The sequence below is a fragment of the Macaca fascicularis genome, chromosome 3 (genome assembly GCF_037993035.2).
Source record: "Macaca fascicularis isolate 582-1 chromosome 3, T2T-MFA8v1.1".
Lineage (NCBI taxonomy): Eukaryota > Metazoa > Chordata > Mammalia > Primates > Cercopithecidae > Macaca > Macaca fascicularis.
Window position 1 is genome coordinate 48,468,970 of NC_088377.1, and position 27,318 is coordinate 48,496,287.

Sequence of the window (27,318 nt, forward strand, 5' to 3'; positions counted from 1 at the left end):
TGCAGTCATAGCTTACTGCAGCCTAGAACACCTGGGCTTAAATCATCCTCCCACCTCAGCCTCCCAAGTAACTGAGATGACAGTTGCTGTTTATCAATCCATTGTCAGGTTCTCAGACTCAAATACTAAGCCTCTAGATGAGGAACTGAAGTTTTCTCTCTCCACCTCCTACAGTTTTGATGAGACAACTAGGAAATAAAGTCACTCTGCCCCTTCTGAAGCTACCGTTGAGAGACCCTGAGACCTGACGAAGCTGGAGAAAGGTAGGAATTCTTACCCAGTCTGTCTCCTGTATCCCTGCCTGTGGAACCAGGTTGAACAAGAGGTAATATCACTACTTGTCTCATGTTTCTTTCCAAACTAGATTAGCAATAGAAAACCTTTTTGTAAACTTGTTCTTGGTATACAACGTCTAGTGTTTTTATTTTTGCTATGAGTGTTCTGCATTTCTGGTCCCTGCCCCTTCAGAGATGGTCTTTGTTTTCCTTCGTCTTTTTGTCATTTGTCAGAAAGAGGAGAATTGTAGGGCAGAACACAGGCATGAGGTCTTTTTATAAGCCTGTCGTTTAAGCCTACCCAACAGACTAGTGAATTCATAATTCTCAGCAGACCAGCAACTTCATAATTCTCAGCAGACCAGCATCTGTTTAGACAAACTTTGCAGTGTATCTCTCAGACAAAAATCAAATGAGATCTTTCTTTTGTCTATTGTATGTCCTGAGAAATTGGCTTTGCTGCCAAGTGAGAACATCTGTCTCTGGTCTCTGTTACCTGGGGGCCTGATTGTTGGTTCACATCTGGCAGCTAGTCAAAAAGGCTAGGGCTTAAGACATGAAGCAGCAAGCAGCATTCTCTGCTTTGTCTGACCATGCCGGCTCACAGGGGAGTTAGTCTTAAGAGGTTCAAGTCCATAAGGGCTTTTGTCATCTCAACCTTCACCAAAATGAGAGACTGAGGCATAACTCTCAGTCACCGAGGATTATTGAGCCAGCTTGAGTGCCTGCCCAAGAAAAATGTAAGTTACACATGCATCTGTGGCCGGTTTTCTTTCCAAAGAGGTTCTCAGAGATTTAATATTGATACATTTTCCTTTAAAAATGGGGAGGGGCTGCTATGAAATGAATGATTACATACTTGTGAGACTTTAGTTAGTGCCTTGTCATATGATAAGGTGAACATTTAAAGAAAAAGTAATGGAGGAAATAGATCTCTCAGGGAATGGTGAGGGAAGGATTAATCTCGTCTTATCTTTACTCTGTACCTGGGAGGATAAGCTCATAACTGACATTATTGGTGTGGAATCTTTTGAAGGGGCTGCTTTCTCTTTCACCTTTGGGAAAGAAAGTCTAATGACAATAAGCAAAGAAGGGAGTATAATGAGGCATGCTGGACCTCCCTTTTCACCATGCCCTGGAATTCAGTTTTTTGGGTTCCTCTGGCGTCCACTTAGCTAACAGGGAGTCTGTTTAGTTGGTGGAGGGGGCTTGGGATTTTGTTTTTGGTTTACATTCTCCTTTATTTGGGCCAAGATTTTCCAGAGCCAACATCAATGGCAAACTTTTATTTGGTCTCATCATTGCTGTGATGGTGTGGCTGTCTGCCCCAAGTCCACCCTGTCCCTCCATGGGGCTCTTATGGCCAAAGGACTTAAAACCAAAAGAGTAATAACTGATTTATATGTTCTAGGCCAGACAGGAATAGAGGTGGGAAGGCATTCATCAATCCTCAAAATCATTTTTAAGTAATAAAAGAGCCAAAAAACAAAAGTCAAAAGACTTGTCATGAAAGGCAAGGTTACAAAATTGACTTATCTGTCAGTTGTATGCATTGAACTACTGTAATCTAGGTTTTAGTTACAGACTGTAGCAATTAACTGTATAAAACTTGAGCATTTTGTTAAAACCATTTAAGCTAAGAAATTTAGAAACTCTGGTTGTCCTGCAAAGTTTTTTGTGGTCTCTCTAATATTTGTCCTAAAGTGGTCAGTACATTTATTTTTATAGATCTATTTGCATAAATTCTATAACTGGGAACAAGTGTACAAAGGTTATTGATGGCAGTGGCTGCTCCAGACAGCCTGCCACTGCCATCATGCCAGCTGCAACAGGGTGGCAGGCGGGGCTGCACACTCCATGGAGCCCTGCCCCTTCCAAGTTGGGGCAGGAGCTCCCTGGGTGCTGCAGCAGCCACCCAAACCACAGCTGCAGACCAGGCCTCCAGCTCCATGGAGCAGGCAGAAGTTCTCCCCAACCCAACCCCTACCACCCACCCCCAACTTTCCTCACCCCCCATCCCCCCTACCCTGAACAGCTGCAGCCACCCACCAGCTGCAGACTCAGGCATCCCTGTACTCTTGGGGGCCGAGGGAGGCCCCCTACCCTCACAGGATCCAAAGTGCCTGCTCCTGCTCCCTGGCTTCTCCCTGCTGTCAGCACCCTCTCAAATCTCAGAGCAAAGTCAGGCTGAGCCCTGGTGCCATGAATGGAAGCAGGAGGCAGACAGATTCCTGGGTAGAAGGAGGTGTGTCCTCGGTGAGGCCCCACCTTCAGGTCAGGGAGGGCCTGAAGGCTGGGGGCTGGGCTGCCAGTCCCACTGACCAGAGTGGGAACTTGTGATTCTTTTTCCAGCCCTCCCATGGCTTCCCAAGGACCAATCAGTGCACACTTCCTCCCCTCTAGGGCCCATAAAAGCCCCAGGCTCAGCTAGAGCTGAACAGACATCAGGAAGAGCAGCTACAGAGATGAACTACTCTCTCTACTGATAGCAGAAGACATTTAGACAACCAGCAGCAGAGAGGGGCTACCCACTCTAGGGCCTCCTCTCTGCTGAGAGCCTCAGAGACCTGCAGAGACATGCAGACTAGCAGCTGCAGAGAGGAGCAACCCACTCCAAAACCTCCTCTCTGCTGAGAGCTGCAGAGATGACAGGATGACCTACCTGCAGAGAGGAGCCTTCCAATCCAGGGTCTCTTCTCTGCCAGGAGCTGAACACTCATCGGGACACCCTGACTGTGGAAAGCAGCTACCCTCTGTTGGTCTCCTGTGAGCTGTTCTATTGCTCAATAATGCTCCTCTTCACCTTGCTTACCCTGCACCTGTCTGCATACCTCATTCTTCCTGGTTGAAGGACAAGAACTCAGGACCCACTGAATGGCAGAGGTAAAAGAGCTATAACACAAACAGGGCTGAAACATGCCCCTTGTTCACCATGTTGCAGGCAAAGAGAAGGAGAAAAGAGCTGCAGTCCCTCGGGAGCCAGACCTGGGAGCTCCCCAAAACAGGGTTGTGACTCTTTGGTATCCTGCAGTGCCTGGTGTCTCCAAGCTTGCAGGCACCACTGCATCCCCCAGTTCTAGCTAGGGAAACTACTTGCTGTGCACCTGGTCCAGCCACAGCCTCACAGAGAGCCAGTGCCCATGCCAGCACCCAGAGTTGCCTGCCACTGCAGCAGCTGCAGTGTCTGCCTGTGCAGTGGCCTGACCCCACATTTGCTCACACACCCCTCTTGGCTCCATTCCTGACTCACCCTTGGCAGGCATGGGATCCAGGCTGGTAGCATGGGCTGAATGCAGCCTGCCAATCCCAGTAGGTAGAACAAGCCCCGTAAGTCCAAGAAAACTTGGGCAGAGGTGCCACTGGCCAGAGGTTTTAGGCCATAAAAGCAACACCCCAAGGATCCGGTAATATTATTGTGATGTCTTCTCCATAATTTTCTTATCTTTTTATGGAAATTTCTTGATTCGATTACTGAATTAAGGATGGAGCTCTCAGATAGGGTGATGAACGTTTTTTTTTGTTTTTTTGTTTTTTTTCTTTTCTTTTTTGAAACAGTCTATTTCTGTCTCCCAGGCTGGAGTGCAGTGGTGTGATATCGGCTCACTGCAACCTCTGCCTCTCAGGCTCAAGTGATCCTCTTGATCACCTCAGCCACCCCAGTAGCTGGGATTACAGGCATGCACCACCACGCCCAGCTAATGTTTGTATTTTTAATAGTCATGGGGTTTCATCATGTTGGCCAGGCTGATATTGAACTCCTGGCCTTAAGTTATTCACCCGCTTCAGCCTCCCAAAGTGCTGGAATTACAGGCGTGAGCGTCCTCACCTAGCCAAAGAAAGCATTTTAATATTTGGCTGTACTATTAATAGTTCTGAAAAAGAAGTCAGTCTATTTTACCTGAGGACCTATCCCTTATAAACACTTTATCTAGGCTTTGATTTTTTTAAAAACTGAAGGTACCCTTTTGAGTGACACCAAAACCAGTAAATCCAGGCCTGTTGATATGTGGCACTGGGTAGGTTCTCCTGGGATTAGACTTTCCCAGGACTGACCAAGCCACAAGGGTTAGGAAAGCAAAATACCCACAGGAATGGGGCTTCTTAAGAGAAACTCCCCCGAGCACTGGACATGTGTAGAACAACAGGTGTGCTCTTCAGAAGCACCAGCTGCTCAGTCTGCAGAGCCAGCTCCAACAAGTGGGTTTATAGGAGTTTCAGGCCCATGTTCTACACTCCTGTAGCCCTTTTTATGACAGAACAACACAGAAATACAGGAACAAAGGAAAAGACTGTTTCTAGAGGAAAAAGGGATCGAACAATGTGATTATTCATAAGAGAAAGTACTAGACAGTACCCTAGAGTTGTTGCACCCAGTACTAGTCACACAAATCCTTTTCTTCTATTTATTAAGATTTTGCAGAGGAGACAAAGAGCAATTCTTGACATCTGCCCAAGTGGATCTCCCAGAATGAAAGGCCAGGAGCCTGACTGGAAAGAAATTCTTACTTTTCTCAGCCAGACATGGTGGCGTGTGCCAGCTACTTGAGAGGCTGAGATAGAAGGACCACTTGAGCCCAGGAGGTGGAGATTGCAGTGAGCTGAGATCATACCACTACACTCCAGCCTGGGTAATAAAGTGAGACTCTGTCAAAAAAAAAAAAAAAAAAAGAAAAAGAAATTCTTACTTTTCTGCTGACTTACCAGTGCTTGGGCTCCCTTCACTGAGGCTTCTGAAAGAACAGAATGGCTTTGATGTCCTGCGCACAGGGACAGAACTGCAGAGGCCAAGAAAAATGTTTGTCCTTTCTCCTCTGCAGGTTTGCTTAAAAAAATCACCCACAAAGGAGATTAATGGGAGAAATAGCGTACATACTCATTCATATGTTCATGGAGGAGAAATACAGAGTGATTCTCCATTCTTAAGAAACAGTAAGTCTCAAAGAAAGAGACTTTCTTTCACTCCCTTTTATCCAGGAGTGAGAACAACTAGTTGAACAAAACTGACAGCTGTCAATCAAGTGGAAAGTCCAAAACTCATGAGAGACCCATCCAGTTTTCAGTCATCATGGAGGAGTGAGAGGGGCTCAATGGCCCCTGCTAGTACCAAGTTGCCAGGTCCCTGCAATGTTCCAGACAAAGACAGTGGTGGTAAAAAGAGAAAAGTGGAGGTAGAACGCAAATGGGGCAGCAGGAAGATATAGGACTCTCCATTTTAGGGTCTTCGAGTTTTTCAGATTTTCTGAGACATGGGTTAAGTCTTCAGGTTAGTCTCCTATTAAAACATAGCTAAAGTCCCAATTGTGTTTGAAACTTTCAAAAATGCAGATTGAAAGAAAGCCTTTTATTGTCTTTGAGACATCCAGACTCCTCTTGTCCTCATTGCATGCTTCAGAGTTCAATTTAGATGTATCTCTCACATCCCTTTCTATCGAGCCTTTACCTTTAAATTTTAAACTTGAAAAACTTCCAGAGTACCTGACAGTGATTGGTCAGAGACAGAGCCACCGGATTACCTGATGGCAGCCCTTAGAGACCATGGCCTTAGAACCTAGGTTATGCATAGCCCTCACCTTAGGAAGGAGTCCCTTCAAGGGCAAATAAAGTGTGATAGTCCTTGCAACACTGAAGCATGGAGTATCCTGCGAAGCATGAGCTTGCTTGATGCAGCATGAATGCACCCCAGGAAACATGAGCATGCCCCTCCAAGTGCAAGCGTACCCCAAAAGTGGGTAGCCATAGAGCCAGAAGGGCAGGTTCCCTGAAAAAAAAATAAAGACCTCAAGACCTTATCCTAAATGGGAGATCTTGGATGTGAGAGGATTTACTGATTTTTCCATAAAACAGCCAGGCCAGGAAGATAACTGAGCTTAGAGCACTCTTGCTGGTGCCAATGCATTGATTAGTCCAGATGGCACAAAGTAGAAGATCTTGGGAGCCAATTTTGATCCCTTCCTCATCACCAAGAAATACTAGCAAAGACTGTGGGATCTGTGGAGGACAGAAGGAGAGCTTCATTTTCTACAAAACACAGTCTGCAGATTGAGAAGATGCAGCCTTGGAGGTGGAGAGCTATAAAGTTAAAAACCACAGGGCAGGGAAGAGGAGTTAAGAACAGAGTCTTGATTGGACAGCCTTTAAGCCCCAAGTCACATGTCTCTTAATTGGCTATTCCAAGGTGGCCAGTTAGTTCTTACCACATGATCTGTTGGTGAGCAGTTGGAAAATTCCCAGGTACAGATTTTTTCAGAAAATGTTATTTGACTTGGCTACAGAAAAATAGGTTTTGCAACACTTACTAAGAACACAGAGAACATGACCATCACCTAAACCTGCCATGGCCTCTTGGGTTTGTTTTTGCTTTTGAGGCACAGGGAGTCCTTCTTGTCTGTTAACCTGGAGGCATAATTTGACAACCTAGATAACAAATAGAGATGGGTTTTCCAAAAATAACTATTTTTATTTGGGAATAAAGCATTGCAATGGGAACATGTGTGCCAGGGTAGACTCTGTGCATATTCAGGTAGGTAAAGTAAGACAAAGTTTAAAAAAGTAATGAGGAGAATTACATATTTGTTTTGGAATGATTATCCTTGGCTATAAAGATCAATAACAAAGCTGACATCAGTTTGAGGTTCGACAGGCAGTTGCTGGGCAGATGTTCTTGCAGAAGTATTTTTCTTTAGGTTTCTGAGAATCTATAACCTTTGGGCTTACCAATAGCAGCGATTGATTTGTTTACTGATTGATTGTTCACAGAATAGGAAATCAAAGGAGGCCAAAATAAGGACAGCCATAATTATTTGCCAATTGTCAGTTTGAAAAGGGTACCCAAATCCCTCCACACGAGGAGTAACATAAGTGGCTTTCCTACTGGCTGCAGCTGTAGACCCACCTCCTTCCCCAGCACATAAATATCCCTGTTAACATTAACTGAATCACCTCTGGGTAGAGAAAGCAAACTGTGTGTGCACAGCCCAGCAAAGAGCAGCACACAGCTGAAAGAAAAACTCAGAAGACAGAGTTGAATAAGAAAACTGGTGATGGATCTCATTCCAAACTTTGCCATGGAAACATGGGTTCTCGTGGCTACCAGCTTGGTACTCCTCTATATGTGAGTAACTATGCAGGCATGTCTGCTCTTAACTCTAAGACCTGAAGTGCTAATTGGGCCCATCTTTTTCTTATTTGTTTTGAAAATAAAAGAGATAATGGAGGGGAGGTTACCTAAGTGCCAAATGCTATGAACACATAAAATATTATTAATCTGTTAGAGCTCTTAATACAACATTTGAAAATATAAAACTTAGGCTGGGCGTCGTGGCTCACGCCTGAAATCTCAGCACTTGGGAGGCGAAGGCAGGCCAATCATGAGGTCAGGAGTTCAAGACCAGCCTGACCAACATGGTGAAACCCCGTCTCTACTAAAAATACAAAATTTAGCTGGGCATGGTGGCACACGCCTGTACTCCCAGCTACTCAGGAGGCTGAGGCAGGAGAATCGCTTGAACCCAGGAGGCAGAGGTTTCAGTGAGCCGAGATCACACCACTGCACTCCAGCCTGGGCAACAGAGCAAGACTCCTTCTCAAAAAAAAAAAAAAAAAAAATGAAACTTTGTCATGCTGAGTACTTTGGACTCAAGAAGACTGAAAGATTTCACAAATTCCTTCAGAACTTCTGACTTTCTTCTGTCGACCCATCCCCCATTCTTTCCCTCCTGAAAGTGCAGGGTTGGGCTTGCTCTGAAGTTCTCTTATCTGACTAAGGGGAGATCTTCCAAAAAGAAAGCAATTGTCTTGAGCCTCTCCAAATAATCTCATCAATCAGAAGACTAACTCACAGGAAAGGAGAAAAAGTTTGATAATACTTATTCTTTGGAGCACTGCTACCTGAGAGACTTTATCTCCATAATAAAATAACATGTGTTCATCATGCGTTTTCTCCCCTCACCCTCCCATAACTTGTGTCAGCAACTCCCTATCAGAAGCTGCTCCCCCGTTTTTAGTTCACAACGCTATTTAAGCTTTAATCATTCAGTCCTTATTTTAGTCTCATATATTGTGGGCCTCCAGTGCATATGCATGTAAAATTGTGTATGGATTTTAATTGTAACCACCCAAAGGATTCACCTTGCCCCCTGCCTAGACAGAGCCCATTCATCAAGTCAGGGGAATTGCAATAGAGAAAGAGTAATTCATGCTGCCAACAAAAAGAGCCAAACTCTGTACAATACCTGAAGAGATTTATTCTGGGCCAAATATGAGTGGCCATGACCCATGACACAGCCTTCAGGAGGTCTTGAGAACAGGTACCCAAGGTGGTCAGGGTGCAGCTTGGTTTTATACTTGTAGGAAGGCATGAGATATCAAATACATTTAAGAAATACATTGGTTTGGTCCAAAAAGGCAGGAAGGGTTGTGATTTTTGCAGAATTCTTTGTGATAGAGCAGACTCCAGAGAAATTGCAACAACTTAAAGTCTTTCAGATCTGGCCCCAAGAAGCTATAGGAGAGAAAAATCTGTCAGATTAACATTGCCTGCCTCTACTCCAATTGGAGCTGTTTCAAAACCAATATCTAGAAATCTTTTTATCTGGCTGCCCTGTGAACTCAGAAACTAGTCTGCTAAATGATTAACTTTTGGTCTTCTTTTGCTTTGGTAGAACAACCTTTTATTAAGTACCTGTTTAACTGCACCAAAGTTAACAGACCTAACTTTCATGACAGCACAGCTGCAACACCACCTCCTGAAATAAGGCACAGCTGTTTAACTGGATTGACATTGCTAGGAATGTGAGACTGGTTCAGACTGGTTTAATGTGATCCCTTGCGACTCAGCTACCAATTCAATTGTCGTCTCCACTAGCACCAACTCAGCTTTAGTATGTACATTTATGACAGGGGTATATTGGGGTTCCAAAAATGAAACCCCAAAATATGACACTTTGGCATGTTGAGGACTTTGAACCAAAGGAGATTGAAAGGTCTCAGAAAGGCTTCAGAAGGTAACTCTTATGTTCTCCTGTCTCCCAACCCTGCTATTTCTCCTAAAATACAGGGAGGGGCTTTCTCTGAAGTTCTCATACCTAAAGGAAGGACCTCCTAAAAAAAAGCCATGGTCTTGAGCCCCCTCCCTATAATCTCATCAAAAAGAATATTAGCAAGGCCAGGCATGGTGGCTCACACCTGTAATTCCAGCACTTTGGGAGGCTGAGGTGGGTGGATCACCTGAGGTCAGAAGTTCAAGACCAGCCTGGTCAACATGGTGAAACCCTGTCTCTACTAAATATACAAAAATTAGCTGGGTATGGTGGCAGGCACCTGTAATCCCAGCTACTTGGAAGGCTGAGGCAGGAGCATCGCCTGAACCCGGGATGCAGAGGTTGCATTGAGCTGAGATTGTGCCATTGCACTCTAGCCTGGGCAACTTCGTCTCAAACAAACAAAAAAAAGAATATTAACTCACAGGAAGGAAGACTAAAGGTTGAGAATACTTATTCTTTGGAGCACTGATGCCTGACAGACATTATAATAAGATGATTTTTGTTTATCATGCTTTTTCTCCCTTCACTGTCTCATATCTTGTGTTACCCACTTCCCATCATAAGATGCTACAGTTTTGTATTTCAGAATGCTATTTAAGCTTCAATCATCAGGCCATTCTTTGAATATCATATCTTTCAAGGCTTCCATGCACATGCATGAGATAAATTTATAAGGATTATCTCCTATTAAATGATCCACTGTCAGTTCATTTCTCAGACTCAAGTACCAAACCTCCATAGAGGAATGTTCTCTTGACCCTACAGATGTTACACAGATCCATTGAAGGAGTAAATAAACATTATCCACCCTCTCTTCATTCAACTTCCAATTTCTGTTACTGAGAGTGTTTGCTGACATCATTCAATCCTGGGGATACTTTATGATTGACTATGAGTTTTGATCTACCTGGACTAATCAACCAGAATTTACCGTGGGCAGATAATGGATTATAAACAACTGGAAATCATGTTCAGTGGGAACCTCACCTACTTCTTTAGCTCCAGGCATTTTGGGGGCAGAAGGGAGACTCTAGGAGGTCTTATCTCATTACCTTCACTTCTGTATTCTGTGTCTATGGAAAGAGATATAGAGATATGTAGAAAGACTGCCCATTCATGATAGGCATAAATGGTTTCTTCCCCACTCCCATTCACCCACGGGGCATCATTTACTTAAGGCACCACAGGGCACCCCAGATTTCATGGGAGGCTTAAACTCAGCTCTTCTCTCCTTTCTGTTCCCCTGGCCTGGAAATGCCCTCTGTCCTGAAACTCAATTCCTCCACCCTGTAACATGCACAACAATTTACTTCTTCTTCTTCTTTTTTTTTTTTTTTTTTTTTTTGAGATGAAATCTTACTCTGTTGTCCAGGCTAGAGTGCAGCCCCACGATCTCAGCTCACTGCAACCTCCACCTCCTGAGTTCAAGCAATTCTCCTGCCATAGCCTCCTGAGTAGCTGGGATTACAGGCATGCATCACCACACCTGGCTAATTATTATACTTTTAGTAGATAAGGGGGTTTCATCTTGTTGCCCAGACTGGTCTCAAACTCCCTGACCTCAGGTGATCCACCCATCTCAGCCTCCCAAAGTGCTGGAATTACAGGCATGAGCTACCACACCTGGCCACAATTTACTTCTAGATGATGAAATTTTAGAGCAGAGGAGATCTAGAGGAAATCTCAACACTCTCTTCTTTTCTGTCACATTGTCCTTCCAGTCTCTGGGAGCTTAGCATCAGCAAAGAGATTTCTTTCTCCCCTCATATGAAATGTGCTAGCAGTCTGAAAAGACAGGAGACTTTAAAACCAATTTGGATTTTAAATATTTGCTGCCCTTTAAGTTCTAGTACCAGAGGATACATCCTTCATTGGTGATGATATTCCTGGCCTCATGGAGCAGGTAGAGAGGTGTCCTTATTTTTCTTTTTTCTTTGAGACAGAGTCTCACTCTATCACCCAGTCTGGAGTGCAGTGGTGCAATCTCGGCTCACTGCAACTTCTGCCACCCAGGTTCAAGTGATTCTCCTGCCTCAGCCTGCTGAGTAGCTGGGACTATAGGCGCGTGCCACCATGCCCAGCTAATTTTTGTATTTTTAGTAGAGACAGTGTTTCACCATGTTGACCAGGCTGGTCTTGAACTCCTGACCTCGTGATCCACCTGCCTTGTCCTGGGATTACAGGTGTGAGCCACAGCGCCAACCCAAGGGGCTATTTGTGATGTATGAGTAGGAAAAGATCCCCACAGAGGGAACCAAGCTCACAGCTGGGCCTGGCCAAGGTGCCACTGTGGGGTCCTTCAAACACATTCTCTTCATGCAGTTTTTCAGCTTTATCACATTTTATAAGATTTATTTATTTGTACCAAATAGGATCTAAGAAAAGCTAACCTACAAAGAAGAGAAATCAAGTTTCTAATTCAACTGTCTGGAATATTTTATGGTTACTTATGCTATGTAGCACAGTGCATCTTTTCTATCAACAGAAATGTTCCTGAATTTTGGAAGGCCTCTCTTTCAGCTGAAAGCACATATAGGACATTTAAAACTATTTATGCACACCATAGTTTTCAGCCACACTTTCCTAATTTACCTTTATAGGGCCTACTTTGTGGCACCAGCAGCTGCATGGTTAAATTGGTGGGATGCAGCCTCTCTTTTTCCTCCGGTCTTCCATCCCTCAGTAACACCAGAGTGGGAAGTTCTGCAAGGATCCAGAACCTGCAATTGATGGAGTTCACACATAACCCATCAAAGATGAGTTTCAGGCAGGCCTGCCATAAGGAGCACCAGACTTAATGAGTTTTCCTGCAGAGGTAGTTGATGTACAGAAGCAGTAAACTGACTGCTGTGTGACTGATCATTTTGAGAAAAAAAAAAAAAGTGGACACGACTGGCATTGTGTTTATCAAGTAAGGATCACCAGTTGGAGGGCCAGATTGCACAAGAGGAGGAACAGCCTTGAAATTTATTCTTTAGTCATAGGTTCCTCTGCATAGTGCCATTCAGAGAACAGACAGGTCAATCACATTTACTGTAGTTTATATAAATCAAATCATCTGGCCACAGAGATTTGCATGTAGCTGGAAGGTGCTCACATTTCTATGAAACCAATGGAAGCCATTCTGTAGAAATAAGAACACTATGATTCTTCCAAAGCTTCTCTGTGCAGGAATATTTAAGAATGGCCAGATCCTAAAACAAGGTCAGAGTTTAGAGGGAAGAAAAAGCATAAACAGCTCTGAGAAAACAAGAAAGACAGTGTCACCAAAGGGTCTCAGTGACCCTCTGTAATTCAATGGATGTAGTGATGCACAAATGCATTATCAGTTCAAAAGATGGAAAAAAAAAAAAAACACCTCACCTTTTTTGCCTAGTGATATGGTTTGGCTCTGTGTCCCCAGTCAAATCTCGTCTTGAATTGTAATCCCCATGTGTCAAGGAAGGGACCTGGTGGGAGGGATTGGATCGTGGGGGTGGTTTCACCCATGCTGTTCTCATGATAGTGAATGAGTTCTCACAAGATCTGATGGTTTTAAAAGTGTGGCATCTCCTCTCTCTCTCTCTCTCTCTCTCTCTCTCTCTCTCTGTCTGTCTGTCTCTCTCTCTCTCTCTCTCTCCTGCCTCCATGTAATACATGCCTTGCTTCCCCTTCACCTTCCACCATGTTTGTAAGTTTCCTGAGGCCTCCCTAGCCATGGAGAACTGTAAGTCAATTAAACCTCTTTTCTTCATAAATTACCCAGTATCAGATAGTTCTTTATAGCAGTGTGAAAATGGACTAATACACCTAGAAAGAGAATTTCCAAATCAGGAAAGAATCAATTAACTAAATAGATATGCATGAATGAAATGCCCTGGAAGAATTCCAGCCTGAACCTTTTAAGAGCACTCAAATTTGGGAACATTTATTAAGCATTCACTCTAACACTGGGATCATGCAGATTTTAGCTGCTTTTAGTTAATCATTGTGACTTTTTGGGGTCTCACAGAGGAGGCAGCAAAAAAGATGAGGATTGAAATGTAGTGGGATTTTAAGGAATCAGAGAGACCGATGGGGTTCAGGAGGATATTTATTAATTATTTAGGTGCACCAGCCCAGTCGGATTAACATCCAGAGGACTGAGCCCTGAACAAAGAATTAAGTTACCTTTTAAGCATTTCATGGGAGAGGGGAGATCTGTGCAGAGGGAAGCATACTATAGAAGCGAGAAACAAATACAGTTATTCATTTTACATCATGCATTACATCATTTCTTACTTTTCAAGGAATCACATGTTTTGCAACTTGAGTTTATCTGTCTAGTGACCTTGCAGTTGCACAGCTAGGGAAACAGGGTCTTCACAATGCCTGGGAATGGAGGAGAGATAAGGCTCACTAGACTCAGAAAAAGAGGCAGTTAGTTTTTAAAAGACTCCAGCTCTTTCTGTTTTTCAGGGGAAGTTGGGTTTTTTACATACAACTGAGTTTCTTCTTACACGCTCTTTAATTTCTTTTAATTCCTGTTCCATTCCCCCCTTTGGTGCTTTTTATAACAGAGGTGAAAATAGAAAGCACCACTATTTGCCACCTCAACACGGAGCTGAGCTTTTTCTTCTACCGGCAGCAGCTGATATCTAGTTAAGCCACAACTGCGCGGTAGTGTGTTGGGCTACTATTGCCTCTGTAGTTGACTGAATACTCCTAATAAACAGGGGTAAAAGGCAAGGGAGGATGAGGCAAATGCCAAAAATAAGTAAGAACCCACTAATGAGTGTTCTGAATTCTCCAAAGACTGACAACCATCCTCCAAATAAGGAATCTGGGGGCCACCCTGACCAAGTCTGAACTGGAACACGTGCCATCTCACGCATTCTAGCTGTGATTTTCATGACAGCTTGACCATTATCATCAACTTCTAAGCAACATTTGGTTAAATTAAATTTTTCACATACTCTTCCTTCTGAGGCTAAGAGTTCATCTAAAGCCAGCCTATTTTGATATACAAGATTTCTTATTTGTGTTGCTTGTATTGCCAATAAATCTAGTGCCCTTGATGTTTTATTGGTTATGATTTCAAGGACTGCCTGCAACCTTATGATACAGTTGAGCATATAGATGGGGTACGGTACCCCCATGACTTGTGTTGCACCTAGGTAGCTGGCCTATAGTATTTAATGATTCTTTCAGGAGACCATTTATTATCTTTCCAGTCTCCTATGTCCACATCTTTTTTGATATTTGTGTTTATTTTTGTGATTATGCCTCTTCTAGTTCTTCTTTCATTTTCATCATAAACGGGATATTCTAAGAGTTCCCCTTGCTTTAGAGGAATTAGAAACAAGGATGGCTTGATTGTTTCTAACACACAAGCCCCTGTCCATTTAGCCAGCAGTTGCTGATATGCCCGTGCTCCACAGGTCCAATATAGGCCAGAGGGTGCTTTCTAAGCATTTGGAGCCTCTAGCTGATGCCAAATGTGGCTTACAGTAGAGAATCAAGAGAAAGGGTTTCCATCTGGTAAGCAGGAGTCGTTCTGGGCATTTCTTCAATAGAGTTTTGTTTTTAGTCTCATCATAATACTGTTGCCCTAAGCAGGTTGTTTCTCCTACTGCCTCTGTGAAAGCCTTTCCTTACTGGGCAATACAGTACTTTCCAATTATGGAGGTTTTTAACAACCAAACACTGGCTGAGGCTGTTGGTTCACTGGTAGGGTAAGTGAAGTGATCTTGTGACATTAATTCCTTTGCCTCCCATGGCCACTGGTCCCCCATATTAGTTCCTCCACTTACACAGCATGAGGAAATTCCTAAGCTGCCAACTATGTTTTCAGCTAGTTGAGCAAATAAGTTTTTGGTTGATGGGGGAAGCTCAGGCACTGGCTAATCAAAATGCTTATAGAATGACTTATGGACCCGGAATTGCAGGGTTGGACACATTTGAGTTCTTCTAGTCTTTTTGATAATCAGTAGTGGAACTTTAAGGCCTGCTGCTTGTCTATCAATTCATAATAGTGCTGTCTGTCCTGTAGACCAAAAAGGTAGTTCTGGCTTTAAGACAGTAAAATTTAAAGGATTGCTTGTCCTTGTCTCACAATCTGGTTTGGTTGACATACTACTTAGCAGAGCAGTCTTTCCTGAATATAGGTGTTGGAGCTGTGTTAGTGTAGACCACTGAATGTTACAGTCTGGGCATCCGATTTGTGGTTCTCCATATAGATGTTTAGGACTGCTGTTGCTAAGCCTCTCTTGTGTCAAACCATTGCAGACTGCTCCTGGTTTTTTAGGATTATGAGCATACGTGGCATGGTAGGCATCAAAATACAAGGAAATAGGCCTTTTATACAAGGGAAGGTCTTCTTTAGTTTGAGTTGTAAGCTCTCCTTCTTTTTCTCAATCTGGTTTAATATGTATCTCAAACCAGAATTCATAGGGTAAGAGCATAGGGTCAGAACATACATATAGCTGATTATTTCCTGGGTCACAGACTGAATAGGTGGTCTGGTTGTATGCGCAGGTTCCTAACTTGGTTCCTGTACATTCATAGTAGGTATGATACAGTAGAGTTTTAACTATGGTATTCCTTACCCAGGTAGTGTGTACACAGTGTGAGCATCCTTCTAGAGATTTCTCCCTTTTAGTGTAGGCAGAAATGGTAACAACATTAGTGAATGTAATAGAAACTTGCTTACTCTACACACGAGCATGGCAAACCTTCCTCTGGGCATAGACATTTGCAGCATTTGCAGTAATAACATAACAACAGAACAATCAGTATTGACAGAATTATGACTAGGCTTATAAATTGTATCCACATTTACTTATGCGGAGATGGTCCTCTTAGTTTCGGCTGTGCATAGACTAGTCAGCTTCTGGGATGTGACTAGAGTAGAGCTTGCAGGAATCCCTGAAGCTTCAGCCAAAATCAGTTTTTCAGGCCCCACCTGAGGAATGTCCATCCCCGTATGTGCCAATCTACCCATCTTTGGCCAAAATAAGGCAGGAGGCAGAGTCAGGAGCACCTGGAGACTCAGGCTTGGAAGAAAGTAAGGCTCAGTCCTTTGGATGTTAATCCGACTGGGCCGGTGTACCTAAATAATTAATAAATATCCTCCTGAACCCCATCGATCTCTCTGGTTCCTTAAAATCCTGCTACAAAATGTAATTTTTGCTGTTAGAATTTCTGTTATTTATCGCCTCCATGTTACCTCCCTCCCTTGAACATTCCAGTTCCCAAGGTAATGTCTGGCCAGCCCCATATCTATAAATTTACAGTTTCTGTAACCTGGCTTTCTCTTTTATTTTATAGTTATGGGACTCATTCACATAAACTTTTTAAGAAGCTGGGAATTCCTGGGCCAACCCCTCTGCCTTTCCTGGGAACTATTTTGTTCTACCTTAGGGTAAGTGTTATTTGAGCTCCCTCTTTTGCTTCTTATCAATGCAAACCCAAGCTTAGTCCTATCAGTAAAAATGTTCCTCCTCAGGAGGAAGTGCCAGTGTTTTACACTTTCAGAAATGGTGTGTAGGCCCTACCCAGAGCATGGCCAGGTGTACACCAGGACTTCCATGTTAATGGTCAGGGGGCTTGGGTTTGCCTCAGTTGAACGGCACAGATATCTGGGAGATCAGCACTTGAAGTTCAGGACTTGATGTTCAGACTTTGCGAACCGTAAAGAGGACTTTCCTTTTGCCCTGTGCAGATTTCTGAGAAGGTACAGTTGTCCTTAGTATTAAGAGAAAAACAGAAATGGGGAAATGGGAGCCCCAGTAGCGGCTTGTTAGCGTCGTGTACCAGACTCAAACTTTGCTGTTTGTAGCAAGAGCTCTGGTAGCCTTTTGTTTCCTTCCTTCTGGACAGCTTTGAAAATTCAGTTCATTAGGCAGCTATTCACCACTGGATAATTTGCACATACTTGAATTCTGTCAAGAACTGTTAAATTCCTTGCAGGTAGTTCCATAGTTGTGCTCCAGCTTCTTCTCCCCATGATGTACTTTACAGATTTGAGAGGAAGAACTAGAAGGTTCTACTTTCCTGCTGCTTTTCCTCAAAGGCAGCACCCTGTGAGTGAGCCTGAGCAGGGAGTGCTTATACTGAAGACAACATGGTGGCTGTCCGTCAACTTCAGATATTTAACCACAAAATGAGCTCTGTTTTTTTTTTTTTAAAGAAAGGCAAAATTACTTAACAAAATAACTAGAAAGGGAATAATTTGACAAACGTATTCAAAATTTAATTATCTAAACAGGAGGTAATACGTGTCTCATGGACTATGAATTTTGACTGAGCCTTGTGGTTACCCTGGTCTGTTGCTCCACCAAGGGCCTGGGGCCAAAATGGAAAGTCACAAGTGTATGTCCACAAGGCCAGTAAGAAAACCTATGTATAGGTTGCTCTCTGACTCAAGTTTTCTGTCTTACAGACCTGAGGCCTGTTTCTCAGATTCTAATTCTCCCAACTGAGGCCTTCATTGCCAAATTACCACTTCAGAATTTCATCCTTTTTTACCCTCTGAAAAAGCAATAATTTTCTCTTCATATTTCCCAGGTCAATCCTTTAGTAAATCCACATTTCCTGGGCCATATGTTGCCTAGTGAGAACATCAAAACTGAAACAAGGAAGCAGGAAGGTTTGTTTTTAAGTGTCAGAAGTGACAACTCTGAGTGAATACTGTAATGTGCTGTCTGACATCTAGAGGTGGCATTTCCCACACTTATTATGTGTTAAGCTGGAAAACTGGAAAGTGAGTCCATTCTGTCATTTGCCCACTCACTCATTTTCTCACTCAACAAAATGCCTTGGACTTTTATTTAAATCTGCTAGACTAAAAGTGGTCCCTGATGTGTTTGACTTTCTAATTCAGCTAGAATTCTAGAAAGAACACAAGAGATAGATGAAAAGGATGCTGAACGAGGAGATAAAAGATAGCACATTCCCTTGAGACACTCACTCACTTTCCCTCAGCCTCAGTTTCTTCATGTTCCCATGGTGGTGATAATTCAGGGATTTATGAGATTGCAGAGACAACATATGCAGAAATGAAAGCACATCAGAAAGACAATAAGTTGCTTAGTGTTCATAGACAAAAGTAAGTCATTCAATATCTACACTAGTTAGGGAAAATTTAAAAGTGACTTTAAATTCTCCACTTCAAATATCTTCTCTATTTTCTCTCCTTTTCCTTAAGAGGTCTCTGAATAAGATTCCTGGCTGGGCGTGGTGGCTCACGCCTGTAATCCCAGCACTTTGGGAGGCCGAGGCAGGAGGATCACCTAAGGTCAGGAGTTCAAAACCAGCTTTGCCAACATGGTGAAACCCTGTTTCTACTAAATATACGAAAAATAGTCGGGTGTGGTGGTGGGCCCCTATAATCCCAGCTACTTGGGAGGCTGAGGCAGGAGAAGAGCTTGAACCCAGAAGGCGGAGGCTGCAATGAGCCAAGATCACACCGTTGCACTCCAGCCTGGGCAGCAGAGTGAGACCCCATCTCAAAACAAAACAAAACAAAACAAAAAACCTCTAACTGCCAGTAAATGGTAGCAAGCCTAACGTCATTGTATTTGACTTTTTTGCCCCAGTTAAATGTAGGATTCAGTACATTTGAAATAATAATTGAATTGTATTTTGTTTCTTCTGCCAGGGTCTTTGGAAATTTGACAGAGAATGTAATGAAAAATATGGAGAAATGTGGGGGTGAGTATTCTGGAAACTTGCATTAGATAGAGCTGTTGCTATGTTGAGTGATTTTTACTGCAGAGAGAACAATCTCAGCCCAGAGTCCGTTTGGATAAACTTCTTGTCAACCTAAGTAACAAACAGAGAGAGGCTATCTTTTTTTTTTTTTTTTTGAGACGGAGTCTCGCGCTATGTCGCGAGGCTGGAGTGCAGTGGCGCGATCTCGGCTCACTGCAAGCTCCGCCTCCCAGGTTCACGCCATTCTCCTGCCTCAGCCTCCGAGTAGCTGGGACTACAGGCACCTGCCACCACGCCCGGCTAGTTTTTTGTATTTTTAGTAGAGACGGGGTTTCACCATGTTAGTCAGGATGGTCTCGATCTCCTGACCTCGTGATCCACCCGCCTCAGCCTCCCAAAGTGCTGGGATTACAGGCTTGAGCCACCGCGCCCGGCGAGAGAGGCTATCTAAAAGAAAAAGATGATCTGGGAATTGAGCATTGCAAGGGGAATATACATGTCATAGGAAACTCCATGCATATTTGGGATGTGAACAAAAATAAAATCTTTCGGACTCTAAACTCACTATGCCGAAGGGAAAGTTGAGCTTGAGAATTAAGTCATACATTACTGCCTTCCTTTTTACCCCAGACAGATAGCTGTAATTTCATCACCCTGAGCAATAGCTTCATACATAAGCCACACTTCCACAACAATAGTAAAGTGGTGTCATTTGTCTGGGGTAATACCCGAGGTTTGTTGTCCCACGCCAAGGAAATTAAGGATGTGGACACACAAGGAGTAAGGTTAAGAGCAGAGGTTGGATAGGTGAAAGAGAAAAGCTCTCTCCCACAGAGAAAGGGGGTCCCCAGTGAGTCTTCCGATCTGTAGTAAAGTGCAGGAGGTTTTATAGACGAGCTTAAGGAGGCAGTGTCTGATTTACATAGGGCATGAAAGATTGGTTGGACCAGGTGTGCCATTTGCATAGCACATAAAAAACTGGTTAGGACTAGGTGTGCTGTTTGCATAACACGTGAAGAAGTTGGCTGCCCCACCCTAATATTTTATTATGCAGATAGGTTCTCTACCTGGCTGGCACCATGTTGCCTGCTTTTTTACTGTACATAAGGTGACAAAGATAAGGGAAGATGGAGCCTCCATGTTGAACATACCTGGCTTCCAAGGTAGCCCTTTTCTATTGGCACAGTTGCCAACATTTACCCATGCAAGCTTCCAGCTTGCGTATTGATGTCTGCAGCTTGATTTTTTTCAGGCTGCTCTTTGTTAGAAAAGAAATGATTTGGGGGGCAGGTTTGTATTAAAAGGGAATCCTTGCTGAGGACCCCTTTGCCTTCACTATCTGCCTAAATAATTTTTTTCTAGCTCCTATATCAATAGAAGGCTACATATCTTTCTGGATGGTTTCCCTCACAAGTTGCTCATATGGAAATTCCTCATAAGCCCCTAAATGCTTCATGATACACATCTGCCCTATAAACCAGCCCTATCATTGAGTTCTGTGACTCACACCCTGATCATGTAAATTACCAGCTTATCACAAGTACAGAACAAGGACAAGACCAGAAATCATCCTTCCACCTACCTTGAGATGAATATGTAACTGACTTTTCCTCTACTCTCTCTTTTCATGTGTATATCTTATGTAAAATGTAGATTTTCTGAGTACAACATGAATGCATAATTGATTTTTTCCTCTACTGTGTCTTTTCACATGTAAAATGCAGATTTAATGAGAGCTAATTGGTGCCTTACAGAAATGTAATCATTTGCACACTGCCTACTCTTTCCCCCTTTTTTCCTTCCTGCTGGTTCCTTCCTCTTTAAATTCAGAAGTTCCCAAAACCATCTTTGGAAAAACACAGGTCACAGCTACCCCTGTGGCTCATGTGTTTCCAGATGTACCCTCAAGCTTTGACTCAATAAACCTCTATCAATCAAGACACCTGCCTCAGTCACTTTTTGGTTAACACCTTGGTGACCACAATGGGATTCCGAGTGGAGTCTGGCCCTCAACCTGCAGAAATTTTCACATCAGTGTGCTAGAACCAGCTAGAGCTTTTTATCACTCTAACCAATTGTCTCATGTGTTGAGGTCTGGGAGTGTCTTCTTCTAGAGATCCTTGATCTCCCACAAACTGTTGCTTGAGACCTGAATTTTCTTCTGCCATAGAGCACCTTTCTGGGAGTTTTTACTTACTTCCAATAAGGAAGGTGAGTTTCCTGCTTCCATAATGATGGAGAACAGTTTTTAGCTTGAGCTCCACCTCCACGTAAGGAGCTGATGTAGGGATTCCTTTTGGAATTTGGTAGCTGAGGATCAAGGTTTATTGTCAGCTAGCTATAACTTCCCCATATGCTTGGAGATCTTGACCCTCTGTAAATTGTGTGATAACATTCTGTTTTGGGTTTCAATCTACCTTCCACTAGGTTTTACCAACCCTTGGCCCCCTCTAATGTTTACTGGAATTCCCACAGCTACAAAATGTCAATTTTCCCCTCTAGAAACCCCAACCAGTTAAGAAAAATCAATATGCACCCAAAATATATTTCTTTGACACTTTTTTGAGATGGAGACTTGTTCTTGTCACCCAGGCTGGAGTGCAATGGGGCGATCTTGGCTTACTAAAACCTCTGCCTCCCGGGATCAAGCAATTCTCCTGCCTCAGCCTCCTGAGTAGCCAGGATTATAGGCACCCACTACCATGCCCAGCTAATTTTTGTATTTTCAGTAGAGACAGGGTTTCAACATGTTGTCCAGGCTGGTCTCGAACTCCTGACCTCAGGTGATCTGCCCACCTTGGCCTCCCAAAGTGCTAGGATTACAGGCATGAGCCACCATGCCTGGCCTACAAATTTTTTTTTTTTGAGACGGAGTCTCACTCTGTCACCCAGGCTGGAGTGCAGTGGTGTGATCTCGGCTCACTGCAAGCTCCACCTCCTGGGTTCACGCCATTCTCCTGCCTCAGCCTCCCGAGTAGCTGGGACTACAGGCGCCTGCCACCACACCCAGCTATTTTTTTGTATTTCTAGCAGAGACAGGTTTTCACCATGTTAGCCAGGATGATCTCGATCTCCTGACCACGTGATCCACCTGCCTCAGCCTCCCAAAGTGCTGGGATTACAGGCGTGAACCACTGCGCCCTACACATTTTTGTTAATTGAGATGGAGTCTCACTCTGTTACTCAGGTTGGTGCAGTGGTGCCATCTTGGCTCACTGTAGCCTCTGCCTCCTGAACTCCAGTGATCCTCCCACCTCAGCCTCCCAACTTTGACACATTTTAATGTGCCTTACCAGAACTTCTCTTGTCTGAATCTAGGGAAGAGTAGAAAAGGATCTGATACATTCTCTGAGGGCTATTACCTACGAGGTTTTCTTTGCATAACAAGGCCACCTTTCCAGCCTCTCTCTCCCTATGTGCTATTAGAATAAGTACTTCATTAGAAATTCTAATTGTCAATGACAAAAATAGTGGGAGCCTTTGAATTAAGACTTCTAAATTTAAAATTTTGGTGACCTTTTATTCTAAACAATTAATTAAAAGATCGAATGTTTTAAAAGACCCATAAAATGGTCATGTCTATCCTTAAAAGTTATCTTGACTAAATTAATAGCAAAAATATGACCAAACTCACTATGCCAAAATGAAAAGTTATGGTTGGAAACTGAGTCATGCAATACTGCCTTCCTTTAGTTCAAATCATATAGCCGTAATTTCACAATGCCGTGTCATAACCTCATACTGTTATGCCCAGACCGTTTATTCCCCGAAGAAGACCACCAGAGTCCAGAGTCAAAGCTAAGCAGCAAGGATCTTTATTACAGGTTCGAACCTGGAACTCTCCCTCGCTCGTGAAACGAGACGGGCAGAAGAGCTCCCCCACTGAGCTCCGAGCAGTGTTATATAGTCTAAGAAAAGTGGGCATAGAGTTATTATACAAATCAGATATATGATTGGCTAGTGTTTGAACAAGGCGATTTGGCTAACTATGATTGGTTCCCGCCATTTCTGATATTTTGGTTCAAACTTTGAGGCGGGAGAGCAGGTTTATGGCAGCAAGAGTTTATCTTACTTAAACACGTCTTGTGACCTTGCCTCAGAACTTACAAAATCTCTGGTATGTGCAAAACAAAATCTCTGGTATGTGCAGAAAACCAGGTACTCACAGAACTTACGAAATCTCTGGTATGTGCAAAGATTAGAGAGCAGAACAAGGGTGTAGCGGGTGGGGGGCGGGTACACATCTATCTTTGTGTCCTTTCAATACAAAAGCCAGATTCCCAAAATGATATCTCCCCAGATGGCTTACCTCATAAGTTTCTCACAAGGACATTCCTTATGAGTCCTGAAATCTTTTAGGATACATATCCTCCTTCCCCACCATGAACCAGCCCTTAAAACCAAGTTCTGTTGAATCTCACTTACCCTGACAATGTCCATTTCCGGTTTATCTCGGCAGGCACAGGACAAGGACAAGACCAGGAAATTATCCCTCCACCTAATCAGAGTTAAATGCGTAATCGACTTTGCCTCTATTCTCTCTTTTCACATGTTTGCATTATCTTACGTAAAATGAAGATTTCTTTGTCACAATACAAATATATAACTGACTTTTTCCTCTATGCCCTCTTTTCACAAGCAAAATGCAGATTTGCTGAGCACTTCTCAGAGCCTTGCAAGAATGTGACCGTTTGCCTCACTACCTACACACTCTCCCTCTTCTCTCTCCTGCTTGCTCTTTCTCCTTTAAATTCTGAAGTTCCCAAAATCCTCTTTAGAAAAAGCACAGGTCACAGAGCCTCCTGTGGCTGGTGTTCTTCCCAGATGTATTCTCAAACTTTGGCTAAAGGAAACTATTAATCAAGACTCCTGTCTCTTGTCACTTTTTGGCTAACAAGAAGATAAAAGAAGACAGTATTTTAAAAAATAATAATGAAAAGGATTACATTACTGTTTGCTTTATTTTATTTTATTTTATTTTTTTATTTTACTTTTTTTTTTGAGACAGAGTCTCGCTGTGTCACCCAGGCTGGAGTGCAGTGGCCGGATCTCAACTCACTGCAAGCTCCGCCTCCCGGGTTTACGCCATTCTCCTGCCTCAGCCTCCCGAGTAGCTGGGACTACAGGCGCCCACCACCTCGCGTGGCTAGTTTTTTGTATTTTTTTAGTAGAGACGGGGTTTCATTGTGTTCGCCAGGATGGTCTCAATCTCCTGACCTCGTGATCCACCCGTCTCGGCCTCCCAAAGTGCTGGGATTAGCTTTATTTTATTTTATTTTGACATGGAGTTTCACTGTGTTGGCCAGGCTGGAGTGCAGTGGTGCAATCTTGGCTCACTGTAACCTCCACCTCCCAGGTTCAAGTGATTCTCCTGCCCCAGCTTCCCAAGTAGCTGAGATTACAGGGATGAGCCACCATGCCCAGTTTATTTCTGTATTTTTAGTAGAGATGGGGTTTCACCATGTTGGCCGGGCTTGTCTCGAACTCCTGACCTCAAGTGATCCACCCACCTTAGCCTCCCCAAAGTGCTGGAATTACAAGTGTGAGCCACTGCACCCAGCCTATAATGAAATATTTTAAACACACAAGAGATTATGGAGAATGGTATAGGGAATGTCCAAGTATACACCACCTGGACATAACAAATGCTTCTGTTATTTCTAACCATGATCTCTTTGAAGAGCTCTTTTGTCTTTCAATGTCTCTTTCCTGTTTGAGCCACATCACTCTTCAATGTATGAAGGCTTAAGTGGCTTCTGTGGTGAGAATCTTACTCTGTGTCATACCCTAATTGACCGTGGAGCTAGCTCTGCTCTATATTGCACAACTACAAGTATGGATGATGGAATGTCAGGATCAAAATCTGGATCGTTGGTGTGGTTCCAGCTGCAAAATCAGACATGCGAGGTTTAGTCAGCTCTGTTTTCCCCCACACAGGCTGTATGAGGGACAACAGCCCATGCTGGTCATCATGGATCCCAACATGATCAAAACAGTGCTAGTGAAAGAATGTTACTCTGTCTTCACAAACCGGATGGTAGGCCTATATTTTCAAATGTATTAATCAAACTTTTTATTTTTTAATAATTATATATTCATGGAAACTTGCCCAAAAAGTGTACAGGAAAGTGCTTTGTGCTTCCTCCTGTTTCCCCCAATGGTGATGTCTTATTTAACTATAGATACAGCGTATTTCTGTCACTCTAGTAACAGAAACTTGACATTAACACAATCCACAGAACTTGTTCAGAGTTCCTGCTTTATGTGCCCTCATTTGTGCGGGTGTATATGTGTGTGTGTGTAGCACTATGAGAATGTACCCATGTGTATAATTGCATGACTATCAGCACAATATATACAGATCTGTTCTATCACCAGGAGGCTCCCTGCTGGTATTCTCCTGTTGTTACAATGTGTAGCTTGTTTTTTCCGCTTCGCAGGGTCTATAGTAGAGAAAACTTTTTTTTTTATTTCGAGGAGGCCAATTTATCCATTTTTCTCTTATAGATTGTGCTTTTATTGTAAATTATTCTCCTAGTACACTTTGTCGCTGGTGTTTTTTCTAAAAGTTATATGGTTCAAGGCAGGGCACGGTGGCTCACGCCTATAATCCCAGCACTTTGGGAGGCCGAAGTGGGCGGATCACAAGGTCAGGAGATCAAGACCATCCTGGCCAACATGGTGAAAACTCATCTCCACTAAAAATACAAAAATTAGCCAGGCGTGGTGCCGGGCACCTGTAGTCCCAGCTACTTGGGAGGCTGAGGCAGCAGAATCACTTGAACCCAGGAGGCAGAGGTTGCAGTGAGCCAAGATTGCGCCACTGCACTCCAGCCTGGCAACAGAGCAAGACTCAGTCTCAAAAAAAAAAAAAGTGATATGGTTTAATGCTTTACATTTAAGTTTATGATACATTTCGTGTTAATTTTTGCATAAGATATAAAGTTTAGGTCATAGTTCACTTTTTGTGGCCTGTGGCTGTGCAATTTTTCCAACACCATTTTTGGAAAGGTTACTTGCCCTCTTTGGGGTTACTTTTTCACAATTGTCAAAAATCAGTTGAGTATATTTCTGTGCATCTCTTTTTTTTCTTTTTTTCTTTTTTTTTTAATTGAGACAGAGTCTCGCTCTGTCACCCAGACTGAAGTGCAGTGGCGCAATCTCAGCTCACTGCAACCTCTGCCTCCTGGGTTCAAGTGATTCTTGTGCCTCAGCCTCCCAAGTAGCTGGGATCACAGCCAGGCACCATCATGCCTGGCTAATTTTTGTATTTTAGTAGAGATGGGGTTTTGCCATGTTGGCTAGGCGGGTCTCAAACTCCTGGCCTCAAGTGATTCGCCCACCTGGGCCTCCCAAAGTGCTGGGATTACAGACATGAGCCACTGCACCTAACCTAAGCATCTATTTCTCATTCACTATTTTGTCCCATTGATCACTGTGTTTATTCCTCCACCGGTACCACATTGTGGTGACAATAGTAGCTATATAGTAACCTTTCTTTTTTTTTTTTTTTTTGAGACGGAGTCTCACTCAGTGGCCCAGGCTGGAGTGCAGTGGGCGATCTCAGCTCACTGCAAGCTCCGCCTCTCGGGTTCATGCCATTCTCCTGCCTCAGTCTCCCGAGTAGCTGGGACTACAGGCGCCCACCGCCACGCCCGGCTAATTTTTTACATTTTTAGTAGAGATGGGGTTTCACCTGTTAGCCAGGATGGTCTCGATCTCCTGACCTCGTGATCCACCATCCTCAGCCTCCCAAAGTGCTGGGATTACAGGCATGAGCCACGGCACCTGGCCTGTACAGTAACTCTTAACATCATGTAGAGGGATTCCTCACATTTTATCTATTGTTTCAGAATTGTTTTAGTTCTTTTTCTTTTTTCTTTTCTTTTCTTTTCTTTTTTTTTTTTTAAGACAAGGTCTCCCTCTGTCACCCAGGCTGGAGAGCAGTGGGGAGATCTTGGCTCACTATAGCCTCTGCCTCCCGGGTTCAAGCGATTCTCCTGCCTCAGTCTCCCAAGTAGTTGGGATTACAGGCATGTGGCACCACGCCCAGCTAATTTGGGGTATTTTTAGTAGAGATGGGGTTTCGCCATGTTGGCCAGGCTGGTCTCAAACTCCTGACCGCAGGTGATCCGCCTGCCTCGGCCTCCCAAAGTGCGGGGACTACAGACGTGAGCCACCACGCCTGGCCCCTTTTCCTTTCCATGCAAATTCAGAACAAGCTTGTCAATGTCTACAAACAAACCTGCCGAGATTTTGATAAGTATTGGATTAAACCTACAGGTCGGTTTAGGGAAAATCTGTATCTTTACTACGCTGAGTCTTTCAAA

At 43.5% G+C, this 27,318-nt stretch overlaps 1 protein-coding gene across 3 annotated transcripts in view; it reads left to right on the plus strand.

The window, feature by feature from the left end:
* The first annotated feature begins 2,714 nt into the window (after positions 1-2,714).
* The window catches only part of CYP3A43 (cytochrome P450 family 3 subfamily A member 43), a 45,546-nt gene continuing 20,942 nt past the window's right edge, over positions 2,715-27,318 (plus strand). For all 3 annotated transcript variants that reach the window (XR_012432229.1, XR_012432230.1, XM_065541695.2), the window contains exons 1-5: positions 2,715-3,158; positions 4,687-7,386; positions 16,604-16,697; positions 18,936-18,988; positions 24,926-25,025. Coding sequence is in view for 1 of the 3 variants with exons in the window: in XM_065541695.2 (XP_065397767.1) it covers positions 7,316-7,386; positions 16,604-16,697; positions 18,936-18,988; positions 24,926-25,025 (318 nt within the window). In the remaining 2 variants the exon portion in view is untranslated. The remainder of the gene's footprint in view (positions 3,159-4,686; positions 7,387-16,603; positions 16,698-18,935; positions 18,989-24,925; positions 25,026-27,318) is intronic.